This window comes from Phaethon aethereus (genome assembly GCF_964289735.1).
Source record: "Phaethon aethereus genome assembly, chromosome: 1".
NCBI lineage: Eukaryota > Metazoa > Chordata > Aves > Phaethontiformes > Phaethontidae > Phaethon > Phaethon aethereus.
Window position 1 is genome coordinate 68994451 of NC_138575.1, and position 27689 is coordinate 69022139.

The window sequence follows — 27689 nt, forward strand, 5'->3', positions numbered from 1 at the left end:
ATTTAGCAAATATCTCCCATTCCAACTGCTAGATTGGTAGAGTGTAAAAGCTATGATATAATTAAAGTAATTATAAAATCAGAGGAGAAAGAAAATTACGTAAATAATGAGCCTAGTCCGCATATCAGGGTTTCTTTGTTAACTGCCTTGACTACACCTCTTCAAAAGCTGTCTTGTAGCTTCATTTCAGTTACCACCAAAAAAACCCTTTTATACAACTGATACAGAAAAATAGAAGTGGCAGATCCTTACATTTTCTTGGAATACAGTAAGAAGAAAAGTCAAATTCAGTAATTGCCAGTAAGCCAGTGAATTACAACATTAGTGCTCCATGGCCATCTGTGATCACGTTTGTGCTCTTAGATCTGTGCATGCATGTGCACACGCAAACCTTCCCTCTCACTGTCTCGACACCTCTTCCCCATCCCTCTAAATATCAACTAAAAAGAAAGGAGAAGACCAGCAATCATTCTTTTTACCAAGAAAAGGTGTCAAAAGTGGTAAGCAGGTATAGCCTTTCTGCTTTGACTGACACCAGGAAAACCAAGTGTGTATTATTCCCTGCCAGACGACTTTGAAGGAACCATGAAGTAGTAAATATACACAATCACTTACTGGAAACAAGTGGAATTCAAAGGTTGACTACAAATCATTATATAAACTTCTGCCTAAGTACATCTGACACCAGTGTAGCAGACTCATTCCACTCCCTAAAACATACAAGCATGTGGAAAAAATTATAGCTGGAATAATCAACAGCTTTTAAAATATATATCTATATATTTCTTAATTAAAATACTAAAGCGTTCACATCTCACCAACTTTTTTGGTCTGCACCCAGCGATCAGATTTAAGTCAGCTATATCTGTAAAACTAATGAGATGGCATTTTAAAAGAAAATGGATCTCTCCAAGACTACCATTTGGTGTTACAATTGCGCTGTCTCCCTGTGTGACTGTTGCGTCGGAGTACACAGTTAATGGGGCTGGGCAGAAGCGCTGCTGCTGGATCTTGTAAGGAATGCTGCAAGTGTGTGTTCTTGCTCGAAGGGAAATAGTACAAACTAAAAACTATTATTTTGCTCTGGAATGAGCATGTCTTGGTATGTATCTGATCCTGCTTGCTTGGGGTGCTTCCTGGGGCAGATGCTTGCTGCGCTCCTCTGCTCAATTTCACTGATGTAGCCCCGTGCACTGAGGCTTCACCTCCAGTCTGTAGCAGACCTCCATTGACTTCCTAATAGCTGGCAATTTTAGGTGTCTGCCTTGTTTTTAGTTTCAGCGATAGCACAGTTCCAGATTTTTTCTAATTTCTATGTGCTTTCAGGCATATTCCTCTTCTTTGATTGGATAAATATTATAGTTATTCTAAAAATGCACGTTTTTTAAAAAATATTTTGAACCCCTGTAAAAAAACATGGAAAAAGGGCTAGCAATTACACAAAATGTATTTTTCTTTGGAAGAAAGAATTTAGTCCTTCAGAAAATGAAGATGCAGCAATAATTATTCTCCATTCAGATCCTATGCAGCTGGCTAATTAATACTTCTGTAGCGTACAAAAAATTGCAAGCGACCTCAGCACGGCATTTCAGGTACTATTTTGCCTTTGTCTTGTGCCAGCAAAAGATGCTACCTTTAATAGAAGTTGAAAGAACAGTATGGTTTATTCATATCCTACAGGGCTATCCTGAATTCTAGCCTGTACTTTTGTTCGCTGTTAAATTGAAGAAACAATATCACAATATTATTACAACAGAACCAGGAACTACGAAGGGTCCCTGAAGCACAAAATGAGACGTCTTAAACTTTCATAATCTGGATTCAGTAACAGTCATAAAAAATACAAGCTTTTTTCCCCCCTACCTTATTTATTCCAATATCTAATCAAGAGTTTATTTTCACTTTTTTTGTTCCCTTTTGTTAAATTTGTTTGACCCGTCATAGTTCTGCAGCCCAGCTTAGAGAGCGTAGTCTTGGATTTCAGTCAGAATTGTTAGTTACACGCTTTTCTATATGAATTAACTGAGGCTTTTGGAACATTATAACTTACTTCAAGATCAAACACTGAGATGTGGTATTTGGCATTTTGCAAGTGTCACCTTTCCTGAAATCCCCAAATAACACAGCCCTTACACCAGCTGTCCTTGAAGAACCTGATCTGATAATTGTTAGCTTAAAAGCCAAAGAAAAGTATCTTTACACTAGTTTGTCTGTTACAGACCAACAGTACATTTCTCAGCTGTATCTTGCTCTGAAACTGCTGCTTGTACAAATTCAAAATCCTACATTGTTGTTTGTAAAAATTATGACAGAAATAAGGACTTCAAATTTAATTTACATTGTTCCATATACCAAGAGTAACAAAGCATATAGCAGTTAGCCTATCCTATAGAAATATTTTCCTCCAAACTATAGCCTGCCTTTTTTGAGTGAAATTTTGCCATGGGAGAAGTACAACATATGTTGTAGAAGCCAAATTGGCACTTTGGACAGCAGGACTTTGCTTTTCCTCTCTTCTATTGACTGAAAAAGAATAAAGTTTAAAATCAGAAATCAGATTAAAAAGATCTGTGTTTATGGCTCCTTATTGACTTACAATGCTGTTATCAGTGAAATTGACAGTAGATGCCTCTGAAAAGATATTGGAGATATTTGAAAAAATAGCAATAATGAACCTATGGGACCTTATGTTACACAGGGAACTCCAGCATTTTGTCTTGGTCAATCCTGCTGTTGAACAATGTTGGAGAGAACTGTCAAAGATATGCCTGTTTGGTCATTATTGTTTTAGATTGCACCTTATATGGGAGAATTAAGACAGCAAGACTGCAGGAAGAAGAGGCAGATGCTTTTTTTATTTGTCTTTGGAAGGATGATTTCAATGTCAAAATTAAGAAAGATGAACTTTTAGCTTTGACAAAGTCTTCAGGTCTTGAAGACTTTACTCCATGGTTGGGGCTTTTCTCCCTCCTATTCCCTTTCGACAAGCTTGGGTCATCTGCAGGAAAAATGGTAAAAAAAGTATGTCTTGCTCATGGAAAGAAAATAAGCCCCTAGAAGGTGGCATAAAGGAACACATTAAGGTTCATCTCAATAGTCAAACTCTACATTTTCAAAACATTTGTTCGAATTCTGGAAGGACGATACTTGCTGGTGATGTAATGTAAATCCGGAGTTTTCTACAGTTGGTTTATTCCCCTTTCCCAAGAACTGTTATGTGTTAGAGTCTATTTTCACTACAGAAACTTGCCTCTAAGTGAAATGGTGTAATCTAATATAAATGTCCTTTTTGTCTTTTTTTTTTTTTAATTAGATGTCTATAAAACATGCAGCTCTTTGTGTTTGTGAAGGATTGTGTGTCTGTGTCATTACCTGATTTAGATCTGCTTGTTTTGTCCTGTATTCTTGAACTGCCTTATCTCTGGACACTGTTTTCACAAACTCTAACTCTTTTTCTTTCGCATCTCCTTCCTGGATTTGCTGTTTCCTTCAGCCTCACCTCAAGGTCAGTATTCACTTTTAATAAGGTTATTTATAAGAGTGTTGTCTATTCAGCTAAAATTGAGATCTCACAGAAGATTGCACATCAAATTACATGATCTACAAAATAAAAGATCAGAGATTTGGTTAACTCTGTGTAGGAGGATGGGTTGGATAGGGTGCACATTTAGAAGAAACTTGTACTTGAAGGAAAGAATTTATATTAAACCACTGTAAATCACTGTTGTTGTGCAATGGGAAGAAGGGGGAAGACTTACCAATGAGCCTTTTAAGGAAAAAAACCTACAGGAACAGGAAGCTGAAGCAAGACAGTTTAAATATTATTGGTTTTATCTGTTACTTCAAGAAGAAAAAAGATTGAACATTAGCCATATTCTCTAATACATGCTGTTGAGTGCAAAACTAGTTCCTTTAAAATACTAGTCATCCGTACATTAACTGTTGGATTTTTGTCATTGCATCTGTGTTTGGAACCTTGTAGTGATGTTGCAAAACTAGTTTTGTGCAGTTTGAGTGTATTGTGCTGTCAGAAAGAACCAAGGGCTGAGGATTAAAGATAAGTAAATTAGCAAGAGCATAGATTTGTTGAAGGCACAAAGTGATAAACTACTGAAAAAATCTTACCAAGAAACAACGTGTTTTGAAGTTGTTGAGCCATGGCTCATTTTTCTTTATATTTTAAATGCAGTAACTAAACATAGATTTGGGAATTTCAGTAGAGTAGCTAGGAGTAAACGTCTAATGACCCCCAACTGCCTTTAAAAGTCTCTGAAACCATTTTGAATTCTAGCCTTTGTTGATAAAGTCTGTTTGGTGGAAAGCATCCGTGACCCCTGACGAAGGAATGATTATAATTGTTTCAGGCAGTGTCTTTGCCCAGAAAGCCACTACTTAATGACCAAAGTTCTGAGTTATCGACCAACATCCGGCTTTTCTATTCCTGATTAACACTGTGAAAAATGTCGTGGTGAGTGGAATCCCATGATTCTGCGATGCTGCTGACGCCTTTAAATTGTGTCGGCATTCTGACCTTGGTTTGGCACAGGCGTTGCCCTTGTGGCCTTGGCTGCGTATTTTCCTTCCTCCCACAAACTGGAAAAAGATTGGAAGTTAATCATGTTGTCCATCAATACCTTCCATATTCAATGTGTCGTACTTGTAATTGTTGGGGAGAGGAGGCTATCCCTGAATGACCCTCTTTTTTCAGATGCCAAAGAACAGAACGGCCAGGAATCTTTTCTGCCCTGTGAGCATTCTCCTCTGAAATACACACAGTGTCTTTTCTTGCATGAACGGGACTTCTGTTGGGTTGTCTGTATTTGCCAGTTGCCACTGTGAGTGGAGATTGATGTGCTTTGTCTGACTGCTGAAGTCCTAAATGTTTCGGAATCCATCTGCCAAAGATATTTCTGCTTCAGTCCTTATGGATATAAGTTTTTATCAATACCTGCACCTGTGCTGGAATTTGTGATGAACAAGAGGGGGAACCATTTTTAGGGTGCAGTTCAGGTTTGTTCTTTATGACACCTGGCATGATTTCTGTTTCCCCAATCAATGTAACCGTAACTTCTATTTCTCTCATTTAGGGCATATTACAAAATTCAGCTAGAGAAGTTATGACTGAGGTTTGAAGTGGCCAAGGCTTAGGATCTTTGAAGAGTTTTCTGATAAGACATTAAATAGATTGTCCATTCTGTCCTCATAGTTTCTTAGTGGTTTTATTGATTTTTCTTTTTATTTTATTTCCATTTTTTAAAATTGATTGCTATGATGGCTAGTTGCTGAGGTTTTCATATATTTGTTAAAATAAATCAAGAGTGTAAGGGAATAGGTGGAATGTCTGCTGTTGGAACTACAAAATCCCTGCTGGCCAGAAACACAATGAAAAGATTCTCTTAAGAACAAGCAGGAAAATTACAGGAGTTGCAGTACCACTCGTTTTCTTCCCTATGCATTTCAGTTACTTACCGTTAACTGCAACATACAAAGAAAGAGCTGTTCTGTGAAGTTACATTCTACATTGGAAGCTACTATGGGAGCCATAACTTTATTTTTCTCTTAATGGTGTAAAGCAGTTATTTTTTTTAGACATCAAAGCAAATGTGTCTTCCTGGAAAAGAACTGAGTATGTGAAGAAATGCGTTAGGTGTATCTGTCTTCTAGAAACAGGAAGAAATACTCTGAATTATATCTGTACTCATCAAGAACAGCTTTGCTTACTGTAATCAGTGCAAAACCTCTGAATTTTCCGATCCGTCTGTTGAGCTTTCATCATCTCCTGTTGATAAACTCAGTGAATCAGAACATAATGGTGTAATCCGCATCACTGTTGCTGTTATGACAGGTACTTACTGCTCAGAAGTCTAAGGGCCTAGAGTGGATGTCATACTGAGTCATAGTAAATAAAATAGTCTTGGAAGGCACAGGGATTAAAGCAGTTTTCCGTAGGGAGTTTTTGGTAAGCATCTCTGTTGATGACGTCTTTACATAATGAACTATCCAATGCTGAATTCGACTAACAAGCCAAGTAACACCATTCTCGTGTCATTACCTGCAGCAACGAAAAAAATAGAAAAATACCATGAAGTCATATGCTACAATTCTTCTAAATGATTCTTATGTATGCACGTCACAAAAGTTGAGATGGAAAAAGATAAGACGACTGACAAAATTAGGTGCTATAGTGAGCAACTGCATACTTTTCAAGGAAGGAATGAGCTACATTGATAAAGCAAAAGCAGGATTTCTAGCTTTGAATTGGGTAACAGACAGCTTAACTTCTTCAAAAATATTTTTTTGCATTTTGCCTAATGAATAATGTTGAACATGCTATTTATCAGCAATTTATCTTTGTAGCATAGCACTGGAATGGAAAAATAGCTGGAACAGTAGGACAGGAGGCCTCCCACAGGAGGCTTGTCTTCTAGTGTCCTGCTTTCTACTGTCAGATTTTCTAACAGATTATATCACATGGTTAATTGTACTGTCTATCATCTGTTGAAGCAAGTAATCCTGATCTTAAGAGAAGGAAGTTTTCTGGACTTTATGCTATACCAAAGAGAATTTGATGCAATAGGAAGTAACAAAAAAATAGTGTAAACCTTATTTCCGCACAGCAAAGTGGCTTGGTGATTAGATGAGTGCAGGCTGGTGGCATAAATCCAGATAAAAGTCTGCTATGAGTGTCCATGTAAAATTAAATGTCAGTGTAGCCTTATAAAATCAAAGTAAAAACAAATTACTAAATCTGAGAGGATTATTTCAGTCCTTTTTCCAGAGTCCTAAATTACGTTAAACAGAACATGTCTAACCACCAAAGAAATGTTTAAAGCATATCATCCTTCTATAAAAAAAGTATATATAATAGTGCATAGAAAGTTAAGCAAATACGGGAATCTCAGCGTACTATTCAGTAATTGTTAAAAAACAAAAAGCGGTGTACTTACTTACAGGTGTATAGTCTGTGGTACCTGTGGGTTTTTCACTGTGATGGAAATGCCTTTATACGCTGCATCATATACTATATATCCAAGAAGCTGTGTATCTGAGCACTGAGACAGTGCCTGGGCAGTGAGGAGAAATTTCACTGGAAGTGTGGCTGGCTCCATAGTTTCATACCTTCAGAAGACTCGGATCTTCATTCTGCCACCATACTGGTCATCAACCACATCAGGAAATGATAAAGATTTCAAGCATGTCAGGTCAGCAATGGTTAGTTTTAGCTCAGCAAAGCCAGATGCATTGTGTTCAAAGAAGTTTCCATTTAAATTTCCTTGGTCGTCTCTAAAAAATAACAACCTCTAATAGTTGCTTTCTATTTAATATAGGTTTCCTTTAATTCTTTTTAGAGCAAAAGCGGCTATGGAATTCTTTATGTTGAAAAGTACTCTGCTTATAAGAGTTGTCTGTTCCTTGTGAGTGAGAAGTAAGGCATCTTAGAGATGATAGTGGGGAAAAGAAGAAATGAAGGCATCAGAAGGTTGGGTGGTGATGAGTAGGGCACAAAATAGAACTGTGGTTTTCCTTAAAACAGGTCATTGGCATAGTCTTTTGAATTTGCTTTAGCTATAGTGGTTATCAGAGCTTTCTTACTCTGAAGTGGAATCTGTAGCTTTTCTATCAAAGGTCCTCTTCCCTCATTTCACTGCATCTTAACAAAGCAAAATTATTCACAGCTGTACATCATTCTCACTTTTCTGCAGTCTTGCATTATCTGATTTCTTTCCTATTACCTGCTGAAATTAATTTAATTATATGAAACACTGATGAGTTGTTTTTCTTGTTGTGTTATTGCTCTGTTTTAGTACATGTGTTCACAAAGCCAGCAACTTTCCTGTGGGGATTCAAACTGAGGTAACATTGGAAAGACACATGACTGGATATGGCACTAGGGAGGATGTTTCTATGTCAACAGTATGCTGTGAATTTTGAAGCGTTCTGAATAAAATGCTCGGACAGATTAGAGGAATCCTTCACAATGTGCTTTTTTCAGATATAACAAAAAAGATGGCTTTTTACTATACTATTTGAAACATCAAAATACAGTATTATTTTTAGAAGACACTTTAAAATGTGTCTTTACGTTCATATATCCCAAAGTTAACAAATTACCTAGCATGTCATCATCAGAAGATTAAACTGAAATTGTCGTTCAGACTTCAAGCAACATTAAACATTGTGACTAACCCATATGTGTCACATCACATTTAGTCAAGTGAATAAAACCTAAAGGTTATTTTTCTTCTTTGATGGCTAACTTCTGTGCAAAAGTTTATCCCCCTAAATGTCTAGCTTTTTATTTCTATTAAAACTCTAAAATCCAGGTAAGTATATGGATAGACAGTGAATGAATGTGTCTATGGTAAAATACTCTTGGTGCAAATGTTTCCATAACTGACAGTACCAAAAGCTTTAACCAACCCTGGACTGGGCAATGATATGATAGTTACAGAGAACTCAGCTGGGCAGGAGACCTTTTTAAAAGGTCACCAAAAAGGATGAGGAGCTCAGCAGCTGCTTGTCCTCCTTTTTTACTGATGAGGGCTCCTTTCAGATCCCAGAGCATAGTGGCACAGTCTGTGGGAGCGAAGCATTACCCACAAAAGTGGAAGACCAAGTTACAGACCATTTAAACAGATTAAAAATATGCAGGTTGATGGAATCAGATCAGATACATACAAGATTGCTGAGGGAGCCAGCTGATGTCATAGCAAGGATGCTTTCTATCATCTTCAAAAGCTCCTGGCTGTCAGGGAAAGTTCCTCATGACTGGCAAACATCACACCCATCTCCAAGAAGGATGAGAAGGAGGGTCCAGGGTATTGCAGACCAGTCAGTATAACTTCATGTGCTGAGAGTTTTTTGGAGCAGGTCCTCCTGAAAACCATCTCCAAGCACCTGAAGAACAAGGACGTGATAGGGAACAGCCAGTATGGACTTACAAAGGCAAATCATGCCTGACCAACCTGATTGCCTTCAGTGATGAGAGGACTGGCTCAGAGGGGAATCAGCACTGTTTAATGCCTTTTTTAATGATGTGAATGATGAGACACAGTACACCTTCAAAAATTTCATGGATGATAGCAAACTGAGGGGAGTGGTTGTGGGTAGTATATGCTGGAGGGCTGTGCTCCTATTTAGGGTGACTTTGACAGGCTGGAGAAATGAACTGGCAGAAAACTCATGAAGTTCAATAAAGGCAAGTGCAAACCTCTGCACCTGGGGTGGAATAATCCCCGCATCTGTACCAGCTGAGGGCCAGGTTTTTAGAAGGCTGGTTCATAGAGAAGGACCAAGGGCTGGCTGAGGACAAGTTGAACTTGAGTCAACAGTGTCACACTACTGTGAAGAAAGCCAAATGCATACTGGGCTGTATTAGCAGAAGCACAGCTAATAGATCAAGACAAGTGGTTGTTTCCTTCTACTTGGCACTTGTGAGGGTGCATCTGGAATACTGTGTCTAGTCTGGGGCTTCCAGGTGCAAGAAAAACATTGGGATAATGGAGTGAGTCCAGCAGGCAAGCCAGTGAGGTGAGTAGGTGCTACAGGACATGACATACCAGGAGAAGTGGAGAGAACAGGATATGTTCAAGCCTAGGAAGAGGAGCCTCATGGGAGATCACACTGTGGTCTTTCAGCTATCTAATGGGAAGGTCCAGAGAAGACAGAACCTCCGACTTTTCTCGGAGGCATTCAGTAGCGGGTTGAGAGGCAACAGACACAAATTGCAACATGTTCCAATCTAAGTTCCAATGAGATAATTGGCAGAAAAAATTCACAGTGATGGAGTCAGATACTGAAACAGGTACCCAGAGAAGCTGAGGAGTTTTCATCTCTGGAGATATTCAAGACTCATCTGAAAAAGCTATGAGCAACCTGCTCTAATTTGGCCTTGTTTTGAGCAGGGGATTGAACCAGATGACCTTCAGAGATCCCTCCAACCAAAATTACTCCATGATTCTAACTTACTATGGTAAATTAACCTGTATTCTAGGGCAAACTCTACAATTTTTGTGTGGTTTTGGTAACAATTTTCTGTATAATGTTGACCTTGAAAAACAGGATAAACAATAATTGTCTTGTTATTTCATAGCACTACAGCTGTAAGAAAAGAAAGAAGTAAGCAAAAGTGTGGGGGGAATCCACTGCACTTTTATTTATTGCAAATTTCTACTTGTATTATCAATTTTTAAAAAATTTTTAAAAGTCTCCAAGGATTACTGCTTTCTGGGATAATGCATAGTTGTGTATGTGTCAGTGTGGTATTAGGGTTGTCCTTTCATAAATAATAATTTATGCAGACATTTTTCTTTCAAGATTTCTACTATAGCTCCTGCTACTTCTGTCCCCTTCTTCCCCATCCTAAACACAGATACTCTCAAACCTTATTGCTGTTAATAGAATCAGAGAAGACAAAATTGGAAATTATCTCAGTTTCCCATGTTTTTTATATGTTTTCTGTAAGCTTCTTTTGCTGGTTGAGAGCTTTGACTGGACAGTGATCTTAGACCTGACAGCGTGGGGGTTTACTAGTCGGCATCTGTAGTTACCAGGTATGCTGTTATGCCTTGTCATTCATGTTGAAAGAACCATTTTCCATTTGCAGTATTCACATCCGTTTCTGTCATATCCTTTCTCTTCATCAGGTTGTGGGCAAATAAAATGGAGCATAGTTGACTCTGCATCTTCTCAGCAGCCTTGTTGAGACAGCATTTTTCTCCAGTGAGATTTTCAGCTGGCTAGGAAGTTACTCCTTGTGTATTTAGTCACAGGTGCAGACTAAACTGAAATGTTACCTTTTGTTCGCGTGTTACTTGTGAAGATCAAGTTCCGTTTTTGACCTGCACACAAGGTGACTTCGCTGCCTCCCATGAGGGCATCGGAACCCTTGTGTTTCAGATGTGCCTTTCAGTATTTTCATCATCAGTTGAGAGCATTTCTTATTTTCTGCTGGTCACTAGCTACTATTTTTTATGCTGATTCCTGTGAAACCAGCTTTCCTAACTGGCCTGTGCATCTTCTTTACAAATAATTTCTCATTTTTTGGATGAAAAATCTTCTAGCTAAGCATAGATACTTATTACAGTCATACAGTTTATAGACTCAATGCACACTTCTATTGCTGTCACTCAATTAATTTGAAATTACTCTTAATCACATTACTGTAAAATGAAAATAAAATTGCTTATCCATAAAATCCCAACTAGGCTGTTACAGATATTGCTCTTTTTTACCCTTTTGCTTTTCTCTTCTATGGCTGTCTTCCATTTCATTGTCCTGACAGGTTGGTGTAGTCAAGTATTTCCTCCTTCTGCATAACACATTCTTCATTTGCAAACAACAGAGAGCCCCTTTCATGCTGGAATATGTCAGATTTTCTAGCCAGTCTTCTTGAAGTACCCCAGGTAATTCAGACAGATTTAATCCTGCTTTCAGAAACTTACTTCATTTCATTCTTACCCAGGAGATAGGCCATTCTTCTTAATTAAAATAAATGTTTTTTCACTTCCTTGGGGAACAAAATATTGCCAGTTGTCACTTTCTGTTCATGACTGACTTATTAACTCCTAGCTCCAAGGGGTAAAGAGCCACCTATCCCTTCAGTGACCCGACATACTCAGTTTGATGTAAAGTGTTTTTACATCAAACATTATTATGTATCTATTTACAATACTGAACAGATTTGATAGAAATTGGGATCAAGCATGATGATAGTTTTGGGGTGACAGTGGGGTTGGAGTGATTCAGTTCCAGCACCCTTCTTGCAAGCATTCTGGAGTGAACTTGATCATTACAAGTAACCTATCTCCTTTCTTAAAAAACAAGAGTGAGAAAGGATTAGAAACTTGAGTTGCAAAATACTCTCTGTAGATAGACCAGAAGAGCCTCGTTTGGTCCTAGAAATTACAGTTGTCAACAACTGGCAGTTGCCAAGCTGGCGTGCTCAGTGCCAGCCTTGACAGAAGATCGCCAAAGGTGCCAACCCAACAGAAAACTGAGGCTGCTTTCCAGCTGGGTCCTACTCTCCTGTGTTGCTCAGCTCCCTCCTAGCATGCAAACTTGTGACTTCTCAAAGCCATGGATTTGCTGTAGCTCACCAGATGGTAGCTCTGAAAAGCATATGTTGTCTTCCTTTGCTTTCAGCGTCAGTCCAACTTCTAGCTTTATCAGTCCCACTGGCACTAATAGCACTGACCAAATTGTTTCCGTTCTGAATGCCAGCAAAACTCAGATTGTCTGCAAACTTCCCCTTGTGTTTTTAATATCTTGAGTTGTTCATGCTATGTTCAATGAAGTCCCACATGCTGGGAACTAAAATAGAGGTGACACAATGCAACTTTACCCTACAAGTATCTGTAAGGGTGAAGAATCTTAGCCATGCAGGCTTCAGTGGGGATGCTGTATCTTTGAAAATACATTATTTTGGGGGCCACTCCTGTCATCCATTTTCTCTTTCACCAGTATTGTCTTCAGTGTTGTTTGGGTCTTTCTCTAGGCCTGCCTTACTCTAATAATCTGCATTATATGCTCACTTAGTTCCTTTAGTCGGCAATGTTTAAGAAAAAAAAAAGTGTATTATGTTTAGCTTTGGAATATTCAGCTGGTAGGATTACTGGTTTTGCTGGATGTGCCTGAATTCTTCAGGTAATTGTACCAAGTAAATAGCAGCATTAATCTTGTTAACTTACAACAAACTACTGGATAGATAAACACATTCACTTCACTTTTCAGCATGCCTTTTTTCACTTTACATAGGTAATACCAGCAGAATATATTAGCAATGTCGCACAGAGACCTGAACAAACAGTTTAGAAATAAAATATTTTTTTTTTACTATTAACTCCTGCTAGCAATATATATAAGGGATGTAAGAGCAAACCTTTTTTTAGTATTTGACATGTCAACATATTTTAAAGGATTGATACGCCATTAATCAACATAAGGTGTCTTTTCTTTTAGCATTGCTTGATTGCTCCCTGTTCCCTTGCACCTTGCACAGAAAATCTTTTTCTTCTTTTTTACTTTCAGGCCATCCTGTATGAAAAAAACTGGGAGAGAGCATTAAATGAAGTTACTAGTGAAAAATTTATTGGGCTACTGCAAAATGATACTTTATACTGAAAAAGTGGCCACTGACTTGAAATTTGTAAAAAAATTATTTTTCTAGTACATTTGGAGTGTAACACTTATGTAATAACTGCAATGTTTTATGTAATTTCTTCTTAAAGGAAACGTTTCATGATCGTATCTCCCAGTCAAAGAGACTGTTCACTACATCATAAGTAATAGGCATAGTTTTTGTACAGAACATGTAATGGCATTATTTAAAGACTATCAGTGAGATGCAAATAACTTGTTTTTTACTTCTTAGTTTATGACGTGCCTTCTTCCCTTTCTCGTATCTCTTGCTTTCAGCACAGATTGCACATTTTAATGCGGCATATGCAGATGTCTCTGCTCCAAGAGATTGGGGCATGGCACACAGTTTTTGACAGTTTGTTTCCTTTGACTGCTTATTTCCATGTTCTTTTTGAGTGTGCTTGGATCACATGAACAAATGACAGCTGAAATGTAGCTGAAGGAGTCTGCTTTGTATTTTTAAATGCTTACACCTTCAAACATTATTGTAACTTGGGCAAAAACCTTGTAGTGTGAACAAAAGCCAAACATTTGGAAGATCATTTTAAAGTATTATTGTGTTGGTTACTGTTAAATAGCAGGGGTGAGTACATGCTATTCCCAACTTATTCTAATTTTTTTCCTAAATTATGTTGTGAGGCTTCTGATAGCATCATCTGTTTTGGTTAAATTTCCCACCCTTAATTCTACAGGTACATCACACTCTTGTTGAATGCATTGAATTTTCCTAAAAATTACTTCTTTTCTGTCTATAAGAAACAGCAGATCCCCAGACTCAGTACCATTCTCACTGTCAAGTTTAAGTTTATTCTCCTCAGAACAATCACCTGCTGAGGCAAAAAAATTTTGCCTTATAGTAGCTGCAGTTCAGATCCCATCCAAACCAGACTGCTGCCATCCCTCAGTCTCCTCGTGCACCCTGATCAGAACCCAAGGCTTCCTCAGTGCTTCTAAAACTGAAACTTAGCACCACCAGTCAAGGTTTCTTAATGTTCTTGTGCCCTTGTTTTGGGAAGTCCAGAAGGAGCCTTGAGCGTCAGTGCTGCATAACCTATAAAACTACAGCAATTCATGCCACTTGCTGGTCTCAGTTGCGTGTCTTGTGCATAGTTCTCCAAAGCTTAAGGCTTTATTCCCAAGTTGGGTGTTTTGCTAGTGCATGTGGCTCTGTGTTCATTTCCTTCCTTGTGAAAGAAGAATTTAAAAGATTTTATTTTTAAAGATGCTATAGCTCTGAAGATTCAGGAAGAACAAGTTGCTTGTGAAGGCTTGGAAGGCCAGCTCTGAGGAAAGCTCCAGTTTACTATGGAAGGAGTGCGTCAAGGGTACATTCTTGCAGATCAGCTCGGTTGTCTTCTCTCCTTCAGAGGGAGTGAAACAGTTTCAGGAGCACATATGAACTGCTAGTACTTTTCTTTTACAGATGTAACCTTCTCCAGATCATTTTTATCTTTTTATCTTTTTTTTTTTTTTAAATGGACAGAAATACATCTTACTAGTTTGCAAATATCTGCAAGGAAAATCTAATCTTGAGCCAAGAGCTACTGAGTTTGATTAAAGCAACATGGCTTTTTAGTTTTTTAAATTAGCTTAAGGGTCTGTACATTGCTACATTCTTCCTTAGACCTGTCTGCACAAGCAGAAAGCAATCAATCAACAACAGCGGCGCAGAGTCCAGTTGGAGGCCTGTAGCTAGTGGTGTTCCCCAGGGATCAGTACTGGGTCCGGTTTTGTTCAACATCTGCATCAATGACCTAGATGAAGGGTTGGAATGTACCCTCAGCAAGTTCGCTGATGATACAAAACTGGGTGGAGTGGCTGATACACCAGAAGGCTGTGCTGCCATTCAACGGGATCTGGACAGACTGGAGAGTTGGGCGGAGGGCAACCTCATGAAATTTAACAAGGACAAGTGCACCTGGGGAGGAACAACCCCATGCACCAGTACAGGTTAGGGGTTGACCTGCTGGAAAGCAGCTCCGTGGAGTCCTGGTAGACAACAAGTTATCCAGGGGACAGCAATGTGCCTTGGTGGCCAAGAGGGCCAATAGTATCCTGGGGTGCATTAAGAAGAGTGTGACCAGCAGGTCGAGAGAGGTTATCCTCCCCCTCTACTCTGCGCTGGAGTACTGTGTCCAGTTCTGGGCTCCCCAGTTCAAGAGAGACAGGGAACTTCTGGAGAGAGTCCAACAAAGGACTGTGAAGATGATTAAGGGACTGGAACATCTCTCATATGAGGAAAGGCTGAGAGACCTGCGGCTGTTTATTCTGGAGAAGAGAGGGCTGAGAGGGGACCTTACAAATGTCTATAAATATCTGAAGGGTGGCTGTCAGGAGGATGGAGCCAGTCTCTTTTCAGTAGTGCCCAGTGATAGGACGAGGGGCAATGGGCACAAACTGCAGCACAAGAAGTTCCACCTCAACATGAGGAAAAAATTCTTTACTGTGAGGGTGATGGAGCACTGGAACAGGCTGCCCAGAGAGGTTGTGGGGTCTTCTTCTCTGGAGACTTTCAAAACCCGACTGGACGCGTTCGTGTGCAACCTGCCCTAGGTGATCCTGCCTTGGCAGGGGGGTTGGACCAGATGATCTTCAGAGGTCCCTTCCAACCCCCACGATTCTGTGATTCTGTAACAAAAAAACCCCACCAAAACCTTTAAAAGAATTTCAGTTGATTTCTTGAAAATTCCAAAGAGGAAGGAGTGCATTTTCTTCTGCATCTTGGAATAGTGGAGAATGCTTTTTGAATTATAGGTAGAGAAATTTTATTTCAAATTAGAAAGGGACTGGAACTCTCCTCCTGTCTTTCTGTATCCTGATTTGTCCATAGCCTCAGTAATTTTTTATTAGATTTTCAACACTGCTTAGATCTCTCAGCCTGCAATGTATGTCTTCACATAAAAAGACAGATAATTTGTAGAAAATATATGAGATTCCTGTTAGGAATATTTTTCTTGACAGCAAAGTCTGTTGATCTTTCGTAATGATTATGAGTGTTCCCCAATTACTTGGAAGATTAATTCACTGTCACTGATTAATTTCAGTGACAGGCTACATCAAGGCAGTTGCCCTGGTAAGCGGATCAGCTCAGTTAAAATCTTTTTTTTGCCTCATTTGTCTCAAAGTCACCCAATAAAAAGTAGTTCACTGGAGCAGTATAATTGTCTAGATAAAGAATTTTTCTTCCTCAGTAGATACTCCAAAGTAGAGATAATTTCATTAGCTAACTTTGTGATCACTGAGGATATCAGTGAGAGTATATTTCAGATGTCTGAAACATGGGGCATCTTGTCACTGGAATTTTTTTTTCTGTGCTCCTTCAGACTATATAAAAAAAAATATTCCAAACATTTATGGACATACTTACTAGTTCTGTAGCAGATCCACTTACTGCGAAATGGTAGAAAACCCTCCTCAAATGCATAAGCCAGTAACCTTGTCCATGCACATTACCAAGGCTATTACAGAAACCTCCGATGAAGAGATACTTGTAAATATTGCTTGCAACACTCACTGAGTTTTCTGGAAGTCCAGTGATGTTCATGTGCAAAGTATTCCTAGCTGTATTCTGGAGTCCTACAGCTGACAGACTAAGACAGTGTTACAGCTATATCAGAGAAGGAGGAACTAAGCTGCACTATTTAGATAGGCTGTTCAGCCCTGTATGTGGTATATTTATTACAAATAATGCTGCTGTCCCCCATTTTCCAGGCAGTCAAAAGTCTGTAACAAATCATCTCAGTAGGCACTTTTCTTATTAGCCTCATGTGAGCTGTCAAAGCCAGTGCTACAGAATGTATTTCATAAGAGGAGATACCTCTTAATAAATCTATTTGCTAGGCACCCAAAAGAAATATGCCAAACATGCCATTCTGAGAGACACTGCGGTCTGTATTCCATACCAGAAATTGGTCTCACCCAGAGGATACCAAAATAAAGCTGTATGCTTCCCATCTCGGATTCTCATGATAATGAAGATGCTGTAGCAAAGTACAGTTTGATGAGCGTGATAACATTGCTTTTCAGTCAACCTCATCCTTTTGCATGCTTTTTCCAGTATAGTCTCTCAGAATGACCAACTTTGGATCAGATTTGGTACAGCTTCTCTATAGCTACCAGAGTAAAAACTTTTCCATTCACATCTAGAGAGACAACCTGTTTGGAAGATTATTCTTGAAAACAATTTTTTTTTAACAAATAAGCTAAATTATATAAGATTTTTATTTGGGCATCTCAGCAACACAAAATCATCAGGCTTTTAGCCCTGAAATGGACTGGTCTACATTTTTTCAGAATGGTCCTGCTAGCATCACTTTAGGGTCCTCCCATCACATTCTTAGAGCAAGACTCTGAATGTTCTCCTGCATGGTTTTCTTTTATATCAGAAATCCTCTTCCACTGAGTTGGTACATTCACTGTGCTTTCTTTTTCGACCTTGCAACTTGCTAAAGACTGGATTTTCAGTAGCTGTCAGCTTGAAAGCATGAGACGTATCTTGATTCTTTAATGTACGCTATTTCAAAATGTCAGGATAATATTCATCTGTTATCCCAAATTTCTGCAAATTTCTAATTTTAGAAGAGGACTTTTCCAATAGTTTGTTCAGTATATGCTTAGGGCAAACATAAGTTACTCTAGCACGCTTCTTAAATGCTTTACTTGAAAAATTTCGTTCTCCTTACATCATATTTTATTTTTGGTTTTGTTTCAATGGCTGATTTTTACATTCTGTTTTTCATTTAGTCATTGGTTGTATCAAGTATTATTCTACAAGGAATGAGAAGATTGCATACCCATATGAAAGAAAACAACTGCTGTATTTTGATTTGTTTTCTTTTCTGGCTAGTGGGACTGCAGTTAAAAAATACATGTGTGATCTTAGATCACAAAAATACTCTCTGAAACCTCAATAAAATGCCATTCATAAGGAAGATTTTATTGCTGTTTAGAAAATACTTTTTTCAGCCAAATGGTGCAGGTCTCTTGAGCAGAGAGTGACTGGCTGTGTGTGATCTGTTCACAGGGTGGTTGGCTCATGCACTGGAGTTAAAGGTAAAAAGAACAGCACCTTTGGGACTTCTTCCCACGCTGTTAGGGCCAAATTCAACTAACCCAGCATGTTGCAGGGAGAAAGAATCCACATTGAGGCCTAATCAGCCATTTTATAAATGTCATTTTTGGCATTGCATCAGTTTGCTCAATTAACAAAAGCAGAAGGAAAAATACAACAGGACAAACTTATTTATTGAACTACTGAATGCTTTTATTAAGGTCCTTAAAGCACTGGTGTTTTTCTTAACAAAGGAACACCCGTATCATTATCTTACAGCTTTATTTGACAGTTCACCTCGAGCTTGTATTTTTAATACTCTTAACTTCAATAAAAACTAAAGGTTGCAAGGTTTAAGGTTAAAGGTTTCTTTTCTAGTTCAGTTGCGATCAGCTTTCAAAAATAATTATAGAATTTGACATATAATTAATTTGCTATTTAACCTCTGAAGCCTGATTTTTAATTTTACATCTGTTATGAAATTATGGTAGTGTATTCATTATTTTCGTCACAAAACTTGCTTCCTACTAAGTAGAGAGTTTAAATAGTTGGGGAGTTGCACATTAATACAATAGTGGAGTGAGTAGTTATAGTGGATTACATCTACAAAACTGGAATTAGAGATTAGAGAAAACATGAGGTTCTATAGATGTTTAACTGAAGTTTTTAGTGTATCTTGGTTTTAGTATGTTGTATCTGGCCCTGTCTGAAACAAACCTTTGGTTTGCTTAATTTTATATGCACTTGATGCACTACAATGAAGACAATTCTATTCATCTCTCCTGTTAATCCCTTGATTTTAGCCAGTTGGTTAAGGAACCTTTTTCTTTTCTTTGAATTATTTTGAAAATACGGAGAAAACAGCATTTGATTTCACCATTGTTTGTGTGTAATTGGGCTACTGTCTCATGACTGGAGAGTAGCCTAGTTTATTCTGGTTTTGTTCAATCAAGGGATTGAAGGGGAAAAAAAAAAAAAAATCTGTTTTCCCTGAAATAGATTCGTTTGATAGTGCTTAGAGCATGCATTTGAGACACGTGCTTCTCATCCTTAGTTAGATTTTTCTTTCTGTTGGTGTATTTATTACGTACCTTTCTCTAAATTCACTGACAGTTGATGCTGCATCATTTCACTCTATCATGAGGAAAATTATTTCTGTAAAGGTGTGTTCCCTAGTGATAGCTGAGAAATAACATTTCTCAGGGGAAGGGCCTGTAGCATTCAGATTTATTGTGTGTGGTTTTGATTATATTTCTTGGTCTTCTGCTAGACTGAATCAGAGAGATTAATACAAGAACGTAATAACTTTCAAACAAAAATTGTATTAATCTATAATTACACGTTGTATGGTCAAATATGGGGGGTTGTTGTGTTTGACAATTGACACATTTTACCTCAGAGAAGTTTGGACCGGAGTTTCAAGGCCTTTAGTTACTCATGCAGATAATTCCTAATGCCGAGGAAAGATGGCAAGCAGTGTAGAGTTGAGATCTGCTTCTAGTCTTTGACTTCCACGCCTCTTGATTCAGACACTACTAGGCTCCTGTTCCTAAAATGTGGGGCAAGCTAGTTTCCCATAGACTTTCTAGGCTTCATCCCTTGCCCCCTCCAGTGCTGATATGAACACACACTTTGTTTTTAAAAATCAAAGTTTCCTAGCTTCAGGAAATGAAGTCCACCCTCCCCATCTCTTAAAGTCACTGTGGGACTTCTTGACTCACATACAGCAGACCAGTTAAATTTTCAGGGTCTGTTAATATTTTCATTGGCATATGTTACCTTGTCATATAAATGGTTCAGAACAGCAAGGAACAGTGTAACAAAATGATGAGAGGTTATGGGAGGAGAAGCTGACAAGCAGGAGAGGTAACTGAGTGCTGGAGTTTGCCAGCTGCGCATCCAAACAAGAGCAACTCATGGAAAGTACGTTAACTGGTCTTTTAGCTCAGATGCAACGTGCAACAGAGGCAGTAATATTAAACCAAGCTGTTTGGAAGGCATAATGAAATTACGGTCTCTTCTGTTTAGTAACTTAATTTACTTTTTTTTTACCTTAGTACACTGTTGAAAAATAGTGACAAGCTACTTAAGAAGCTGGGATTGCTAAGTACAGCCCAACAAAGCAAAGGAAGAGGCCCTTTATCCTTAACAGTAAGATAATGCTTACTGTTCTAAAAAAAATAAATCCAGCCATACAAAATTCCATGTAGATCTTCAGCAGTGTGTAACTTCCTTGATCCTAATTTTTCAATGCATAAGATAGAGAACTTTATTCAGCCTTTGGCAACTTTCCTTTGACTGTCAATCAGACACCCAGTTGTGGTGATGGGACTGTGTGATGTGGTCAGTCCTGTTTCTATCATCACTTATTTAGCTTCCTTTCATCACTTTCTTTTTCCTGAGGTTAAGCAATTAGGCTTTCCAAATGCTGCCATTATTCTTCGTGGTTTGGTGATCAACCACTGGTAAGATAAAGTGAGTTTTGAGCAACTAAAAGCTAAAGCAAAACCTTTCAGAAGAGGTGTTTTTCTTACTGTCAAAACAAAGTAGCATTTTTGGGAAGAGTTTCTCCTTGGCTTCCTTCTGTTATACTTCCCAGAAGGTAAATGTTTTTCTTTGTGTACCAAAACTACTACTACTACAAAAAAAACCAAAACCCAGCAACTCAGCTATGTCACTGTGTTTATGATCTTTTAAATTCATAAGTTAAGGTTGAGGATATGGCCAGCTAAAACATTTGCTGGGGCAGACCTTAAAAACAAAGAAGTGATGAAGGAAATGGTGGGGGTAATGTAGTAAGTTGGACCCTTTACTGTGAGTTTTAAATCGATCCAACGCAAATCACTAGCATCCGATTGTGTTGATGTTGTTGATTTTCTTTTCAGTAAAAACTTCCTTTTTTTGTCTCACCCATCTAATCATCAATGAACAAGACTGCTAATTAGAGTCTGGACAACTTGGCTGATTGTTTCCTGCCTTCCAGCATTTCCTTCCAGAATTTTTTCCCCTGATAGTGTGTTTTGTGTTCTGACCTAAATTGCCGCAGTATATAGTCTTCCAGATGGCTGCTCCATTTCATTTCACAAGTGAGTAAATGTCCTCCTTTGTCTTTTATGACTACGAATTGCTTTGAGGTCTTATCAATTATTTTAACTTCTTCACGGGGGGCAGCAGAGAGGGAGGTGCTGATCTCCTCTCTCTGGTGACCAGCCATAGGACTTGAGGAAATGGAATAGAGCTGCATCGGGGGACGTTTAGGCTGGACATTAGGAAAAGGTTCTTCATTGAGAGGGTGGCTGGTCACTGGAACAGACTCCCCAGGGAAGGGGTCACAGCATCAAGACTGTCAGAGTTCAAGGAGCATCTGGACGATGGTCTTAGTCATATGGTTTCATTTTAGGTAATCCTGCAAGGAGCAGGGAGTTGGACTCAGTGATCCCTATGGGTCCCTTCCAACTTGAGATGTTCTATGATTCTATATTATACATAGTAGAATCTAGTATTTCATAATACAAGGCACATTGGCAATTTTAAACTAAATAATATATTACTTCATTGCATTACAGTTTTCTTCGCAGTTTTTTTCAGTCATCTTGACTATTGCATCAGTTTAACTTATGTTGAGGAGCAAAGTGTGCTTTAAAGGAAATGAAGTTCATCTGTCCATCAGGATTAGTAGCTGCAGCAACAGCGGACTGTCCTGTGGGTGGTGGTAATGCTACGTCAATGAAGGCTCAAGCTAAACAACCTTTCTGACATGGCTGACTGATACATAGAAATATTTTCTGAGTACCTAAGTCAGACAAATAAAACAGGCTGTTTCTATAGCTGTGCACAAGGTCTTTGTATTTTTTCCTAGGGCCTGTATTCATTAGGTGAAATATAGTACGTGTGTATACATTTTGTCTTGAAGGTAAGTTTCTGTGGCAGTTCCAATGCATTGTAGGTCTATACTTATACTTGGATTATTATAAAAACACTGGTGTGTTTTAGGCGCATAACGGTGAAGGAAAAATACATTAAAATATAATTATAAAATTCAAGTTAACTTATGCATATTTTCAGTGGACATTTTGCCACCTTTCACTTTATGGAAGAACATTTGAAATTATGCCAGAAAATGTAACCAGATAAGGATAACAGCTTGTTACATTAACATGTAGCATGAAAATCTATATAAGAATTAACAGCTATATATGCTGATGTGCATTATAGTAAAAGATAATGAGAGTAGTATTAAAATGCAAAAAGATACTCACGTTAGTAAAGAAAAAATTAATTTCATAAAAGTCTTAATAAATAATAGGGCCTATAACGCAATTAATCTTATTAGGGAGGAAAACTCTTCTAAAGGACTCACAGGTAATAAAATGACTTTCCACTTTTGAGGAATGCTTGATGGTCCACTGGTTTTCTATTGCCTGTATTCGTCTTCCTGTTTTAAAATTATTTTAGAATATGAAATCATCTCATTTGAAAGTTTTCATTGCTTTTTGTGATCGTTTTGATTCATTCCCCATGGTGTTTGGCTGTACCTCATCACTGGAGATTCAAGAATTTCATAGGGAAGTGGAAAGGTGTGGCTTTTTTTAAGTAATGCAGCTTTGTTTCATTAAAAAAGGATAAAGTCATAGAAATGAATAGTTATTTTCAGTGTCCAGATTCAGAAATCTTGGGTTTTTTTCAGCAGGCGTATGGCTTAAATTGGCCACCCAAAATCAAAGGATGTGAAATTATTAATTCTGAAAATCTTGGCCTGTCTTTAGTTGAAAGACTTTGGGGTTTATTTTTTTAAATTAGAAGCCTGATTTTGATTCTACTTCCTTTTCTCTAATATATTTTCTTGTAATAGTACTTGGCGTGACATATTGTGAAACGGAGCAAGATTCTAAGCAACAGAAAAGATTTTTTCACTTTTGAGTGCTGAATTTTTTAGGAGCTGTACCTCAAAAAAAGTAATTTGGTACTAAAAAATGTAAAAGAAATTGTTGTTTCCAAAATTAGTGGTGATGTTTACTGTAATTCAACATAATAAACATTCTCATTAGATTTTTCTTCTTTTATATGTGATTAGAACATTTTTCATTTTTTGATTTGAGGGTGACTCTGAGAATAAACGTCTTCTGAGATAAGGTAGTTTTGCTTTTGTTAGTTTTGTTACTGTTTCTGTTGGTTCCAGTGATACCTTTCTTTAAAGCTTTATCTCACTGAACATGAACTGGCTCTCCAATTTTTATTAGAATCACCAGCATTCTTTTTCTCTCTGTAGTGCCTTTTTAAAAAGATGTTTCAGTAGGAATATGTACTTACAGTAGTATTTAATGCTCTGTATATCTCAGAAATTCACATGCTCTTTGTTTGATGATGAGAATTCCACTTGCACATTGCAAATCGGTGTTTACTGAGTTGCTGTACATGCTAACACTTTCTAGAAAACACTCATAAATCTCTAAGCTGTTGCTGTTATTGTAATTCATTAATGCTCTTTTTGCTATCTTTAATTTTGTGCACTTTTTTCAGTTTTAATAAAAGTACTCTTACAGATGAAGGATTTACTTGAAGCCTTACTATCCCTTTGACAGGGTTATGTGCTATATATAGCTGTAATTGCATCAAAAAGAGTTAAAAGAACATTAAGTTTACAAAATGAAGCTCTCAAACTGAGGGAATTCCAGAGCTTTGTTTGTTTCTCCAGTCCTAATTAGCTTCTTTGTGCACATAGATTATGACAAATCTTTGTTCTCCTCTTGACTGTCTCCTCATAGAATGGACCAGTTGCAGTGTGCTTGCTGGAGATGCATACTTTCTGTATTTTATTTTATTGTTCCAGTTCAGTATGTGGTCTGAATCTGCACATTGTTCAGTGGTGGTGTGAAGATGAAATTGTTCTATAACAATCATCAGTAGTATTTCAGTGTTCAAAATAGCAACAGAACCATCTTACTGAGCAGTGAATTGGGTGCTTCCTGTTGATCAAGCTTTTGAGGTCTGTTGATATTAAAAATATGTGTGTGTGTGTAAGTATTTTAAAAATATTGTGCTTATATATATAAAAACATGATTCTCTGATTTTGGCTTTGAAGACTGAAAGTTGTCTGCCAGAGAAGAAAGGTTTGTTTATGGAATCACAGTGTGGATTCTTTACAGTTTCATAGAACTTTCATGGTGCTCTGGGCTTGTATATGCTCTGTTCAAGGGCTCTGGGCTTGTACATGCTAAACGTTTAACACAATAACTTGCATGAATTATTGTAAAAGTGGGAATTATTATTTGGTACCATGGTCACTGAGATTTCATGAATCAAATAACTGCAAGCCTTTTACATTTATGGATTTCAAGTCTCATGTGACCTTCTCAGTTGGGGAAATTTTAGGTAATGCCATAGATACCTGTATCATTTGAAAGGTTTATTGCCCAACTTTTGTTGCTTTTTGACATCAAAGGTACAGAGTGATAGTTGTATCCTGCATGTGAATTAAAGTTTCCAAACAGAATGACAATTATGAGGATTGACCTGAGTATTACAAGCATTAGGTAATTTCAAGACTTCCATCTTTGAAACTGCTTTAGGAAAGCTTGAGTTTGTTTCAGAATACGTACCTAATACATTAGAACGACAGTAATTTTGGTTCAGACATGAGAAGGTGGATGTCAATATTATATGTCCTTATAATTACTCCTTTCGTTGAAATACATATTTTGTTTGAAGACATTTTGGATTATTCAGGAGATGATCTACTTCAGACATATTTTGATGAGAGTTGTGGCTTTATTAGCATTGTTGTCACTTATCTAACCAGTAGATTACAGTAACACAGACCAGTTTCCCAACAGGTGACTCTAGGTTTGCCAGTTTATGAAAAGGAGTTAATTCCCCTAACTTTAATTTAGAAGTTGAATAAGAATTCTCATGTGGAATTGAATGTGTTGGGCTTACATATTTTCATTTTCTGCATTAACTTAGTTGTACTTGCTATGTTTATTTTATTGGATGGATAGAACCGTGTATTGTACAAGCTGAGCTGGTGCCAACAGAACATTTCCAATAAGTTGTTTAATCACTGAACAAGTCTGCTTTCCAACTGGGCAACGTGCCCATTGCTGGTGTGCAGCACTGGGTTAGAACAACTTAACAATTATACTTGTTGTGTTTAAAAAGCATCCTGACTCAAATCAGCTGTAACTGTCGGACAAGGTAGTTAAGTATGACAATAATTTTTTAACATAATCAAAAAAGGACTTTCCTTTCTTTTCTTGGTCTCTGGAGGCCTTCAGGACTTTTTCACACTAACAGAAGTTTGTTTAGCACCAAGGAAAATTAGCTGTCTTTGCAATTTTCCCAGCACCAGTTGGCTTACATTGCAAAAAGCACAGCTCAGTGTGAACCTACATTTTTTTGGAAGAACTCAAAGCACTGACTAGCCAGATGCCACATAATTTGAACATATATATAGCAAAGAGATATGTTCTTGATCATACTTTTGTTATGAGTTCTGAAGAAAATATTAAAGCAGAGTTGTTTGTGATCTGTTCTAAAAGTATTTCTGAAATACAGAAGAAACATTCTTCCCTCTCTGTGTGGATAACATACCAGATAGGAAGCTAGTATATCATTCTGCTTTCTAAACAGTAAATTAAAGAGCCGTCTCTACTACTTGCATGATGTTTTGGGAAAATTTTGCGACCAAAGAATATGTCTTTTATTCCAAAATCCAAACTCCAGATATAATTATGGAGAAAAGGGCTGAGGAAGCAAAGCTACCCTGTTTTGTTTTGATTGGACTAAAAGTTTAGACTTAAGTTCTCTGTGGTCAGGAGGCTGAGATTAAAGGGTCTGTAATTAGATTCAATACTCTATGTGTCTTAATGCCCAGAAAGACCAAACCCTGTCTGCAGGCAATGGTAGTTGCCAGGATCATCAAAAATAATTCATAGATGCAATGAAAAGGAAATTGTGCGCACTTTCCGAAATACTTTGTTCTTACTTGCTCTGTCTTGTTTCTGTAAAAAGAAAGGATAGGAAATCCCTCAAAATATCTAGTAAACAAGTAGAACTTGAGGTTGAAAGGAATAGTTTTACTTCTGGAAACAGATTACCTAGATCTTGTAGGTAGTCCTCTATATTCAAGTCATGTTTCATTGGTTTTTTTCCTTTTGATCCTCCTATTTTCCTTACATTAGATATAGTGCTACCCAAAGCAAAATAGGCTATTAGATGTCTGCATTTTTTATATATACACGTGCGTACAAACAGAGAGAGGTTTTCTGCCACATAGTCACCAGAGGCCAGATGCATCTTTTGATTAATAGCTTATAACAAATAATAATTAAGGTTTTTGTTTCAGAAATTTCCACATTTAGGTTAATAGTAATGAGCAAAACGAAGTGTTCTTTTGGCTGAATTAACAGTTGAGGGTAATGCTTGACGATGAGTTTGGTGTTGGGAACCTTCTGTAAACGAAGTGGTAGTACTTGAGGGTTCCACTCTTCCCCAGTCCAGCTCACCAGTGCTGGGGCTGACGGGGAGCTTGCTCTGGACCGCGCTCTGAGTGCTCTTCTCTTTTACAGGCAAGTTAAAGATCAAAATAAGAAAGTAGCAAATCTGAAGCACAAAGAGCAAGTGGAGAAAAAGAAGAGTGCACAGATGCTGGAGGAGGCCAGGAGACGAGAAGATAATCTTAATGACAGCTCCCAACAGCTTCAGGTAACATGGGAATTGAGTTAAATGTGTCAGCCAGGCTTAGCTACCTCACTCTCTGCTGTACCTCCTGATCCATTTACATAGCTGTTACCTAACAAAGAAATTTGTTACTGACTGTTTAAAAAGACACATCTATCTCAGAGCACTTCAAAGCAAGCAGCCTCTCTCAGTTGCCTTCATAGCTTACCCCATTTTCATAAAAGGGAAAAATAATCTTAACTGTCAACTCGGTTATGAAGTGCATCATTGAAATAATTTTATCATTTTGGCATTGAGATTGGTGTGGCATTTCTTTCTTCGCTGCTCTTCTAACAGCCTTTTTCTTCAGCTGTTTTATGTATTTTCCCAGCTGGTTTTACATTATATTGGTGCCGTTTCGTCAGTAAATGAAAGATAACTAAGTAAGTATTCTTACAGTAAATTATATTTATTGTGGGGTAACTGGAGGACCATATTTTCTGTGTTTATTCATCGTTGTTTGACAGTGAAACCCTACTCTATCTCATGAATTCTTGGTATCCTTACTACTCAGTTTGCTTTATTTCTGAAATGATAACATGCTGCTGCCCCACAGAATTATCTGATTACCTCAAATCTACCTAGGCTTTGAAAGTCACTGGTATGAAAGCAAGTCAAGTATTTCCCAGCGTGCTATATGTTGATATTAGCTGTAGATGGTTTATCAAATGGTAAGTTTTCAAGTGCTGTCATGATACCATGATGCTAAGTGAGGAGATAATAGATATTGTGCCTGTGATTTCTTTAATTTACAAAAAAACTTTTCCTTTTGGTGAGTGA

The 27689-nt window shown here is 37.8% G+C and overlaps 1 protein-coding gene across 2 annotated transcripts in view; it reads left to right on the plus strand.

The window, feature by feature from the left end:
- The window catches only part of ERC1 (ELKS/RAB6-interacting/CAST family member 1), a gene marked incomplete at its 5' end in the record, with an annotated part of 295446 nt that overhangs the window by 127149 nt on the left and 140608 nt on the right, over positions 1–27689 (plus strand). For both annotated transcript variants that reach the window (XM_082013315.1, XM_082013316.1), the window contains one exon: positions 26759–26894. In XM_082013315.1, coding sequence (XP_081869441.1) covers positions 26759–26894 — 136 coding nt within the window. The remainder of the gene's footprint in view (positions 1–26758; positions 26895–27689) is intronic.